This window comes from Pelodiscus sinensis, chromosome Z (genome assembly GCF_052426305.1).
Source record: "Pelodiscus sinensis isolate ZL-2025 chromosome Z, ASM5242630v1, whole genome shotgun sequence".
Lineage (NCBI taxonomy): Eukaryota > Metazoa > Chordata > Testudines > Trionychidae > Pelodiscus > Pelodiscus sinensis.
Genome location: NC_143085.1, coordinates 29,277,593 through 29,290,117, shown reverse-complemented (window position 1 = coordinate 29,290,117; position 12,525 = coordinate 29,277,593). Strand labels below are relative to the sequence as shown.

The 12,525-nt window shown below is 43.0% G+C and overlaps 1 protein-coding gene across 9 annotated transcripts in view; it reads right to left on the bottom strand.

The window, feature by feature from the left end:
* Window positions 1–12,525, bottom strand: part of MPHOSPH9 (M-phase phosphoprotein 9) — a 73,077-nt gene that overhangs the window by 35,340 nt on the left and 25,212 nt on the right. For all 9 annotated transcript variants that reach the window (XM_075898552.2, XM_075898560.2, XM_075898557.2 and 6 more), the window contains 3 exons: window positions 11,913–12,039; window positions 8,465–8,555; window positions 6,464–6,570 (listed from right to left, as the gene is read on the bottom strand). In XM_075898552.2, the coding sequence (XP_075754667.2) occupies window positions 6,464–6,570; window positions 8,465–8,555; window positions 11,913–12,039 (325 nt within the window). The remainder of the gene's footprint in view (window positions 1–6,463; window positions 6,571–8,464; window positions 8,556–11,912; window positions 12,040–12,525) is intronic.

Genomic DNA, 12,525 nt, shown 5'->3' with positions numbered 1-12,525 from the left:
ATGGTCAGCCCTCATTGCGTGAGAAGGTCGGCTCGTTCTGGCAAGTGGTATGGAGGTCATAGGGATATTTGCAGAAGAAGGGGAAACCACATCTGCCTGGGATAAAACAGGGCTATAAGTGTGACTGTGGCTCTGTCCATGGCTATCTTCTCCAGTACTTTTTGAAGAAGTGGAATTGGCAGAAAGGCGTAGAGAAGGTGGCGACTCCAATCCAGTCCTGAGGGACTTTGGTCCCAGTCCTGCTCTGGAGCAGTATTTCGGGCACTTCACATTGAGATGTGTCGCAAGTAGGTCTATAATGGGGTACCCCCATCGCAGGAAGAGAAAGTACGTTAAGTCTTGGTTGAGTTCCCGCTCATGCTGAAGAAAGAAGTGCCTGCTGAGGATGTCAGCAATTATATTGTCCTTGCCCAGTAGGTATGTACCAATGATGTTGATGCCATGGCGAATGCACCAGTTCCATAGCCATGTGGCTTCTGCGCAGAGGGATTTGGATCTGGCTCTACCCTGACGGTTGATATAGTAAACTGTGGTTGTGTTGTTGGTAAGGACTTCAATAGTATAACCACGAACTGTGGGTAGGAATATTTTGCATGCACTGAATACTACCCTGAGCTCTAGAAGATTGATATGTTGAAGAGCTTCTCGTGCAGTCGATTGACCTTGAGCATGATCTCCCGCATAGTGGGCTCCCCAACCTAGAAGAGACGCATCCGTCGTAATCTATATTGTGGGTTGTGGCTGGTAAACTGGAATGGCCAAGAGCATGTTGGTAGAAGAAGCCCACCATGTCAGGGAGTGTCGCACTATCGGGGGGTACCGCCACTAGTCTGTGAACGTCCTGGTTGCCTGGGCGATAGACTAACGCTATCCAATGTTGGAGGCATCTGAGATGCAGCCTTGCGTGTTGCACCATGTAAGCCGTGGCCACCATATGCCCCATGAGTTGCAAGCAAGTAAGTATGGGGACTTTGGGGCTGATGGAAAGAGTGTGCACGAGGCTTTGTATTTTGTGGAATCTGTCCAGAAGAAGATAGGCCCTGGCTGTTGTAGAATCTAACTGTGCCCCAATGAACTCGAAAGACCTGTGTGGTGTGAAGGAGGACTTCAGGATATTGATTATGAGGCCCAGAGCTGTGAATAACTTTCTTGTGATCTCGGTGGCATGATCATAAGTAGGTGCTTTGATTAGGCAATTGTCCAGCTATGGAAATATCATGATACCTTGGCGGTATAGATACATGGTGACTACCGATAGTGTCTTCAAGAAGACCCTGGGCGCAGACAATAGGCCGAATGGAAGGACTCTGTATTGAAAGTGTTCCATGCCTATGACAAATCTGAGGAAGCGTCTGTGTGCTGGATGTATTGTCACATGGAAATAGGCATCCTGCAAGTTGAGGGACGTAAACCAATCTCCCATGTTGAGCACTGGAATGATAGAAGCTAATGTTACCATCTTGAACCTGTGTTTTTGTAGGTATCTGTAAAAGCAGGCTCTTTTCTGGCCAGGCCTCGTGCGCATAGCCTTCCTAGCCCAAGATTACCTTCCCCTCAAACCAAAAATCCTGCACTATGTGACTTAAGATCAGTAAAAACCAGGAGTAAGACACCAGGCAGGTAAGGGTCATGCAAAGTTCGCGCCAGTCAAGGGCCATCTCACCCCCTTCCCTTCCCCCTCAGCCTGTCACTAGGCAGATAGAATCTGTTAAGCCTATCACAACTAAGCGTGGGAAAGCTCTTGCTCTCTCTATAAAGCAGCTACCCCTCCTGCATCCAGTTGAGGGTTCCTGAAAATTTGGAAGGCAGAACACGAGCCAGGTTCTGAGGGCTGATCACCCGAGGACCCCCTCCCGCTCACCAAATCAACCAAATATTCCGCAGAGCGTAACGAATAACGAATATGCTGTTGTCTCTGTTGTCCCTTGTATGTCTGAAAAGTGTGAGTATTGCTGTGTAAAGTTAGTTAAAAGTTTGATAAATAATAGTGTTAAGAGTAAGTTAGTTAGAAGTTTGTTAAATAGTATAGTTAGTAGTTTAGATAGATGTCAGACCTTATGAGTAAAATTAATGTAAATATAACTGATAAAAATCCCTGAGGTGCTATTGATAATTATTGGGACTTGGAAAAACCTCAAGGTATTTTCCTCTATTGTATTGCAGTTTGTTTATTGTTACTGTTAATAGCTATCTGGCGCCCACACATGTAAAAAGCTGATAAATAAAAAGTTATAGTTAAAAGCATTTTAATAAAAGTTAAAAGATATTTAGAACATGGTTGCCTGTTTCTGCACCTCTCTGGGGCTGGCCACATTCTCGGACCTTCCATTTTACCTCCACAGTATCAATTGAGCCGTCAAAGATCCAGGATAGGCCTCCATCCCTGATTTTTTCTCTGTGAGAAAGTAACAAGAATAAAATCCTTTGCCCTGCAATTGCTCGGGCATTCTCTCCATGGCCCCAATATGTATAAGGCGTACAGCCTCCTGCATTAGGATGGCCTCATGAGATGGGTCCCCGAAGAGGGACGAGGATGTGGGAAAAATAGGGGGAAGAGAGAGAAGTGGTATCGGATAGCCGGATGTTATTAGCTCTCGGACCCAACCGTTGGTGGTGATAGCAAACCACCTGTGTTGGTACAGTCGTAGACTATGGTGAAACAACTTCTGTGATTCCGGGTGGCATTTCAGGGGTATAGTCTGCAGTCCCTCGACCAGACCATCAAACTGGCTGCCTGTTATTTTGGGGGTTGGGTGTCCTAACCCTCTGAGGACGACATTTCTGTTGGCTTGGTTTCCCCCACTGTTGTGGTTCATACTGCCTGTATCTGGGTATATGTCACCAAGATAAAGGAGACTGTGCTACGAGACTTCCTTTTTGCTGATGACTGCGCCCTGAATGCTGGATCAGAGCAGGACATGCAAGCCAGCATGGACAAATTCGCAGCAGCATGCGACAACTTCGGCCTTCTCATCAACACAAAGAAAACCGAAGTGATGCACTAGCCAGCTCCGAAAGCCCAACATCAAGAGCTCACCATCACAGTGAATGGACAAAATCTGCAAGCAGTGGATCAATTTACATACCTTGGCAGCACCCTCTCCCGCGCAGTGACAATTGACATCGAGGTCACCTGCAGAATCGCAAAGGCAAGCTCTGCATTCGGCAGACTGCTGACCAAAGTGTGGGACCGCTGTGGAATAAGCCTTGCTACAAAGCTTAAAGTCTATCGAGCAGTAGTGTTAACTACCCTGATGTATGCCAGTGAGACTTAGACTGTATACAGGAGGCATGCTAGGCAACTGAACCACTTCCACACGATTTGCCTCCGCAAACTTCTGAGGATCCGGTGGCAGGATAAGGTGCCAGACACAGAAGTCCTTTTTAGAGCAGGACTGCCGTCACTTCACACCCTGCTGATGAAAGCCCAGACACGCTGGGCTGGCCATGTTGCAAGGATGCCAGACCATCGCATCCCTAAACAGCTCTTCTATGGTGAGCTGTCTCAAGGAAAGTGATCACACCGGGGACAAAAGAAGAGATACAAAGACACGCTTAAAGCCTCTCTCAAGTCCCTGGAAATCGACACCACCTCCTGGGAGACCCTGGCACAAGACCGATCGACATGGCACATGCTGATCCACCAAGGCTGTCAAACATCTGAAGCCAGAAGGACAACCATAGCACAAGAGAAGCGAGCACTCCGTAAAGCCAGAGTTGGAAACGCTGCAACAGTGGTGCCTACACATGTCTGCCCAACATGTGGCAGAACATTTCGTGCCCGCATTGGCCTTATCAGCCATCTGCAGACACACCGTGGACAGCCCACAACTCGTTAGATGTCAAGGTCCTCTTTGAATACAATGGACGAACTTCATCATCTGGGTATGGAGTATGAGAAAGGCCTTTGCTTATAATACAGCATGTAGCATTTGCTGCGGTACTGTGGTGTGTACATGCCGAGAGTCGTCCTTGAATCCTTGCCTGAGTGGAGGACTTGATCAGTCTTTTCAGCAAACAGACTCTGCCTATGGCACAGAAAATCCTCTACCTTTGCTTGTAGTTTTTTGGACACCAATGCCAACTGGAGCCAAGATGATCTTTGCATTACCACCGATGTTGCTGTGGTACAAGCCACTGTGTCCGCGATGTTGAGGGAAATTTGTAAGGCAGCCCTTGAGGCAATATAGTCCACCTGGACTACTGATATTAATATCTGATGCTTGTCCTCGGGGAAGTGTTCTAGGAACATCACTAACTTTGATAATTACACAAAGTTATGATTGGAGAGGAGGGCAGCATAATTCGCCATTCTCAGGGTTAGCGTGGCGGATGAATAAACTTTCCTTCTGAAGAGGTCTAAACGTTTAGCCTCTTTATCGAGGCAGCATTTTTGAATTGCGGGGTCTTGATTCTTTGTTGATCAGCATCAACAACCAATGAATTAGGTTGTGGGTGCATGAATAAGAATTCCATCCCTTTAGAGGGAATAAAATACTTTTTGTCTGCCCTCTTATGCATGAGTTGGGAGGAAGCTAGTGTCTGCCAAATTTTGTTTGCGATTTCCAAGATTGCGTAGTCTAATGGTAACACCATTCAAGACTTTTGCAATGGTTGCAGATTCTTCAGGAGACAGTATTGCTTCTGTTGTACTTTACTCAGTTGCACCTCTTGTGTCTCAGCCACTCTTTTAAACAGATCATGGAATTGCCAAATATCATCTGTGGGGGAAGAGTCTCCAAGAAAGACAGCATGGTCCAGAGAGGAAGAAGACTGATCAGTTGGGGACTCCGCCTGGAATTGGGTGCAGTCCAGCGTTGGTATCTCTTCTGCCTCTGGTTGTCATACTGAAACACGTGCATCTCCTGAAGGAGTAGGAGGTCTTGAAGCCAGAAGGACAACCATAGCACAAGAGAAGCGAGCACTCCGCGGGTGGTTTAGGTGTTGGTAACCTGACACTATGTGAACGCCGCTGATGGTAATGAGGGGACGTAGAACAAGAGTCGTCTAACGAATAGCAGTGTCGATGGTGGTAGTCACGATGTCGATGGTATTGGTAGTAGTAATACCTCCTTGCGGAATACTCAGGCAAGTACCTTCTTTGAGACACTTGACGATATCTGGAACATGAGGATCGTGTGGGTGATCTAGGTGAGCGAAATCTACCCCTTGCGTATGATGGGAGTGTGAGCACCTGTGGTATCGCTGTGGTGATGATGAATATTATGGTGAGCACCTGTGTTGCTGGCTAGTTAATGTGGTGCGGCTCTCATGCTGTGATAGTACTGAGAAACGGGAGGCTGGCGAATGAGGCTGTGGAGAGAAGACAGCCAGTACCAGGCTAGGAAAGGGTGTAATTATCCTCCTAGACTTATGCTTGACTTTCCCCGATGCCGGAGAAGGCCATCTTCGGCGCTCTGGTACATCTTGTACCAGTTCTGAAGATGCAGGTGGAAGCGGCACTGTTGTTTGAGGTGGCGGTGCATTGAGTGAGCTCAGTGCCGTTGGGCTCGGTGCTGCAATGGTGATCGGTGCCGAGCTTGATGTCGATGAGGCACTCAGTGATGGTGCCGCGGGTAGTGCCAGAGCACTTGGTGCCGCCGGACTCCGTTCTCTTATTGATAGTATCAGCTCCGGTGACATGGTCAGTTCCAACGCCTGTTGTGATGCCGGTGCCACCAGTGCCGTCCTGATTGGTTCCACTGTCTTTTGCTTTGTCGGCACTGGTGCCAAATCAGCTCTTGGAATTGCGGCTAGTGCCGGTACCGATTCCCTATGTAGGGTTGGACTCGGCTCTGATATGCTGCGCTTGTCTTATGCCTTTGAGCATGGCAGCCAAAGGCCAATCCGGATGTCCCCGGCTTATCACCCACACTTCTCAGAGCTGAGGATGAGTGTCAGGCAGATGACTTTTTGCCTGTAGGTGTACTTGGGGACACCGGCGATCTGGACAGCTCGCTCTGAGTAGGCTGCAAGGCCTTACCGAATAAGAGCATTTTCAATTGCATCTCGCGATCACATGTGGGCTGAGCCGTCAGCTTGGAACAGTGAGGGCATTTCTGAGGTATACGACCCTCGCCCAAGCACTTAATGCAGGTTGAGTGCCCATCAGATGCCAGCATTATGTTGCGGCATGTTGTGCATTTTTTGAAACTGGGGGTCCCTGGCATTTCGAGTGATGGTTAGGAGGAAATGGCGGGAATCAGACCACGTGCAAATTCACAAACGGCGTGAAGAGCACACGATGCCGCCGCGCATGAATGGTCCGGCTGAACCACGGCCGACAAGTCTCCGACAGGTGGTGCTGGGACGAGCCGGACACCTAGAGTGGAGCACCCATGGGGACACTACCCGAAGAAGAATTAGATAACTCCCGTAGCAGGTAGATTGTAGAGACTGACACTTTTGCAGAATGTAAAAAACAAATAGGAAACAATGAATAATTACAGAATTTTCAAAATACCTGATCTGATGACACTTTTGTGGAAAAAATATGAGAAAATTCATTTTGGAAATTTTCAGGCAAAGAGTGATACATATCCTTTTCATCTAGTTTCCAGTATGTAAGTCCTAAGAAGCAAAAAAAAAAAAAAAAAAAAAAATCAGAATTTTTTACTTAATTTCTACGTAACAAAAGCAATTAAATCTGTTATGCAGCTGTTATTTTCATGCCTACTGTATTAAATACTAGTGTCTATTTAAACATTTTACTTCAAATCTTTGGCAGCAGCAAATGTTGTTTTGCATCAAGAGATTTTAATGAAAGTATACTAGGTTATTACACTATACCATTCCAGAAACTTAGTGCCAATAAATTTGTGAAATTTGAACTTACTCCCTGGACTCCAGCAGAGATCCTCCACTAATGTATATTGTCATAGATTTACTAAAATCAGTTGAGCTATGAGAATGTATGCTAGAGCTGAGAATCTAGCCCAAAACATAATTCTGAACTGCCTACTTCTTAATTTGGATCAACACTCTGGAGTAGGCTGCTAAAGTCCTCCAGAAGACCAGCATCAATGGGATAAACAATGGGATCAGCAAACTGCCCTGAGTCCAAACTGCTGCCTTAAATTCAAGTTCTATGTTAGTGGGTTATAAAATTTTCAGCGGTTACATGTTTACATGCAGAGGGGAGGTGGCTCCTGCAGAACTGCCCTCTCCCCTCCGTTACCTCTGATACAAATGCAGCAGCCCAGGGGGGACGAGGAACAGGAAGCTCTGTGTGAGCTGGTGCTCAGCTGCCTCCATCCCTGCGCTGCTGCCTCTGATACAGAGGCAGCAACACAGGGCTGGGGGGAAACCTACGTGTAACTATGAAGGTTAACTAATGAGCCCAGGCTCATTAGTTAACCATTTACACAACCATATCTTTAATCAACATATCTTAAGTCAAGCTTCAACTCCATCCTCACAGAGGCAGGTGAATGGAAGAAACGCTCCCGTCAGCTTCCCTTACTCCTTAGGAGGAGGAGTTCCGATGTCTTTACAAAACCCACTAAAGTCATAGGTTCCCAAAATGGGGGGCATGAAGAAATTCCGGGGGGGGAGGGGCACGAGGGGTCCCAGATTCCCCCCCCCCCCACCCCAAATCACCCTCCCAAGAAAGAGCCCAATCCATCCAATAAAAAAATTCAGAAAATACCAGACATGTGAAATGTCCGGTATTTTTTGTTTTTCCTGGCTTGGGCGTCCACTGGAACATGCACAGCTTGGGCTGGCTGGGGTAGGCGGAGGATGGAGCACCCCGGGCAGACTTCAAAATGGCTGCCCTACAAAGGCAACCTGGGGGGGGGGGCAGTCAATAAATTTTCCCCTGGAATACCAGCACCTTTTTTTTTTTTTTGGTCATGGGAATTAAAGGGGCTGCGACTGTTTTTCGGCCCCTCAGTCCCCCTTCCCTCCCCCCACTCAACAAGTTTTGCTCTTATTTTTGAGTTTTTTGTTGGGGGGGGGGGGTGAGGGTTTCTCCAAAATAAAAAAGGGGGCGTGATGCCAAAAAGTTTCGGAACCACTGCACTAAATCAAACTCCAAAAGCTTGACTGCCGCAGCATTGATCTTCTTGGAAGTGAAGACATGGCCTCAGTAGGGTTTGAAATATTGCCATAGATCTGTGGTGTCCACCAGTCCTAGTCACGCTCAACTGGCCAAATAGCCACAATTGGATAGTGGCTAGCATGTTGGACACCATAGCCCTAGATCCTTTGATTTACGGCCTAGCTCTTGTTGTAGTAAAATACTGGCTGCCAAAAGAAATCACAGGTTTGAAGTGGCAGACTAGCAAGAAGATAATCAGAATTATGTGTTTATAAAAGATTCAACAGCCTACCAATACTAGAAACAATCCTAGAGCAAATAATTAACAGAAGAAATTGTTAAATCACTGAATTCTATATATCGAGAATCCAAAAGAAAAAAGAATGTCATCCTTTACTAGTAATAAACTATAGTTAACTATACCTGAAGCTTCAGATGCTAAGGAATTTGGACTTTCATTTGGTTGGCTGAGGTAAAAAGTGTAAGATGGTGAAGCAGCAGCAGTAACACTAGTCTAAAATTCCAAAGGGAAAAGAACATAGATTATGAACTATAAAAAAAAAGCAGAAAAGAATGAATACAGGGGCACTAGTTCAAAACACTGCATTAAAACATTTTTTGCTAAACATTGAGTTGAAAATTTAGTCTAAATACATGATTCATAGACATTCAACTGAATGGATATTGAGACCCATAAATTTTGGGTCCAATATACTGCAGGCAACACAAACAGTTTATGATAATTGTTAAAAAAAAACAACACCACCACAAAACTCCCAGAATTTACACACACATTTGGGAACCCACTTCTAGTTGAATGTATTTTCCTGAAATTTCACAAAACTAAGAGCTCCCTTATTATTGACTTGACATTCAGATGAACTTTTGCTCAATAAAAGGTGCAATAATAGAGATGACTTACTTACTGATAAATGTGTTATTCTCTCTCCCCATCCTAAGATTGGAATTTCTTACATTCAGCTGTTATGACTCCACCTACCAGGAATCAGGAGGTAAATACTGTCTATCATCTTAACTTTATAATGCAGTACCAACAGTTCTCTTTGTCATCATTCAAGTTATCTAATCAATCATCCCAATAAAATACAAAGTGATACAAAACCTCAAAAGAGGTGGGAAGTAGTATGGAGAAAACTGCAGAAAATAATTTCAGTTTTCAATTTATTATAACTCTCTCCTCTTCCCTAATCAAAGAAATATATTTCACTAAGCTGATATATAGGATAGTTAAACTAGGTTGAGGGTTTACCTTAAAACAGCTACCTGCAGCATTCTTCTGATAAAAATAAAGCATCCATAGGAAAAAGCTGTTCTATCTTTTAAGAAGGTACAGCAAAATATGGCAAATGAACCAGTAGGGCTCTATACAAATGTGGTTTATTGATGCTTTCATCATCTCCACCTATCTTTTACTAGAGCTGTCAAAACTCTAGTAAAATGACCTTTTTTGTGTATTGATAATATAGTCTAGATTATTTCAAATTTAATTGCATCATCTTTAAAGTCAACAATACAGCAGAGTGCTTGAAGCTTTCTGCCCCTATTTAAGAGCCTGGAATCAAACAGAGCAAGGCTTGGGAGTCTTAAAACTCCTTAGTCCAACCTAGGGGAAACATCAAAAATTGTTTTACATTCAGTGAATGAAAACAGCTTTTGTAATGAAGAAACACTGCTAAAACAGAACACTAAATACATAAATAGGGACTTCATCCAAAGAAGTGACAAGTACTGCAACTCTCACTGAAGACCATCTCTGCAAGACCTCTGATAATATTCACTCATTTGATGGCAAAATTCAAGATGGAAGTCAGAAATAAACACTATTTCTAATTTACAACTCTTCCTTCAACATTAAAAAAAGAAAGTTTTGGAAGGATTATTAAACATTGTACTTCAGAGCCCCATCCCATCTATAGAGTTTCCTTGAATTTTCTGCTAGAACAACTGGTACTAGCCAGTGTCAGAAGAGACAGGATCTTTGATTAGTATTTCCTGTGTTCTTTGAAAATGCAGAACTTGCACTCTTAATAACTCAAAGGTATTTTCTTGTAGTCAAACTTAGCACATATGTAGTCGTCACTGCAAAATACAACCTTTCCTAAATTCCAATATATTTGATACTGATTAGGTTGTTTTCTGAAAAGTAGTTCCTGTATATGTGCGGTATGCTACTTTCCTCAATAACCTGAACACATAATGACATAAAACCAAGTTTTAACATTGCAGATATCGCATCATTTGCAAGTGATTACAAGCAATTTCTTATGGGGGTGGAAAATACACAGTGGCTTCAACTTCAAATTTTTTACTTTCTAAGAATTATATCACACAATCCATTAATCCCCTCTCCTCCTTTCAGAATATACAAAACTGGATTTTACATTCAGACTCTCCAACAGAAAAAACAGCTAAGCTCCCTCCAATACTATATAAAAAGTATAGCTCCTGATTCTTGCTATACATGGGCTTTTTTCAGGAAAAAGCACCAAACCATAAAGGAGTAGAGAATGGGAAGGAATACTCAAGAAAGGCTACTAAGCAGGGCTGAGGAAAAGAATGAAGAAACACATGATCAAGATGAAACATTATCCCCTACAGGTCATTGAAATTTATTCAAAAGTGTACTAGGACATTCCAGTCAACTGGCTAGACCCTTGCTTTTGGCATACTGATGATGCTCAACCCAAATACAGGAAACCCTTGGTGCTCAAGGATTATGCTGCTTGGCAGAACTGAAAAGCTCAGTATGGCTCAAGGTTGAACAAGGGGAGGATTTGCTAAATAGGAAAATAAGAACAAAAACCAAAACCTAGGAGAAAAGCCTTCTCAAATCATTAGATACATGTTCTCTCTCTCCCCATAACATTTTTATTCTAATTTCTTAACTTCACTTTTTAAATTTCCTTCTTATGCTCTTATGTCAGAGGCACAACAGTGAAAAAATGAAGAGGTCTTAACTGAGTGCTTCTGGAGCAGCAGAGACTAAAAGGCTAGAGAACAGGCAGCATCTTATAAAGCCAGGTTATTAATCTTCAAAGCTGCTACTTCCTAGCAGGTGGAGTCATTAAACAGCTGTGTAGGAATTTCTGCCTTTAGATGGTGTACGGCAAGAGATGCTTGACAATTATTATACAATTACCATCACTCTAAAGCTTCACAGTTAGATGTCTGACCAGATTCTGAGATTTGACATAAATTATTATGCTGCATATTGCTCTTTTAAAGTTGAAAGTTTCATGCCAATTGGCACTTGTATAAAAGTGGGTGGCAGTACAAGAGTGAATGCATTCTGGACAGACAGCATAAAGAACATTAAAAGAAAAGGCAACATTTTAACTTTTGAGCTACAGCACAAAAACATAAAGTCCATAATAATTAGGTACAAAGTTGTTTTGAACATCTAACCCAAAAATCTCTCATAGGTAGGGTTAGCACTTTATACTGTAGGATTCATGGGGCAGTTTATTTTAGTGATGCCATTTATGGGCATTGACACAGTTTCTTTTGCTTGTATCAACCAATACTTGAAAACAGAAAAACTGCCATGAGTTTTATTATAAAAAGCCAATAAAAATGGTTGGTTGTTCCCAGCTGCTAAAAGACCTAATATGAAAGGAAGGGTGTACAGTGGCTCCTAGGAAATGCTAAGTGTCCTCAGCTCTGTAGAACTTCACCTCACATTAGGCCCTATGTTTTCAGGAAGAGATTTTTGGGTATAATACAATACAAACATTGGTAAAGTACAAGATCACTCACAAAAAGTACACATTGAATAAAGTAACTCCTACTTAAAGGTTTTATTGACCATCCAAATAGAAACATTCTGGGAAGGAACAGAATATCACCTTACATTCTCAAATGTTAATTTCTTTGCTTGTTCATTTCCTTGCACAGAATGCATGTACCCTCCTTCTTCCATATTTGTTCTTTTCGGTTGGTTTTGTTTCAGCTTTTGTGCCCATGATGTTAGATATTTACTGCATGAAAAGGAGGGAAGGGGAAAACCTCACAAAATTATTCCATTTACAACAATATAAAAATAATTTCTATTGAAATTCATTTCTTGCTAAACCCTTCAATGTAGAAACACAAATATCAAAGTTTCATTCTCCTTGAGAAAGAGAAATCTGACACCAAATTGATTTTCTGTGTTTTCACTTCCAGCAAAAGCACTGATAAAGAAAGTCATTGGTCCCACAAGCCTAGAATCAAAAACTTGTTATATTATTTTAACAAATCACAATTAAAGTCTTATTTATAACAATGGCACTACACATACTTAGACAACCACCATGTTCTCTGATCAGTTCAAGTATCCACACTGTGGATTACAATGAACTAACTGAATGCTATGTTAATTTACAAAACTACTTTAACATTGGCACACTGGCTACAGTCTGAAATTGATTAGAACCATGGAGTCCTATATATAGACACTCCCCAAGCAACAAACATCCAACTTA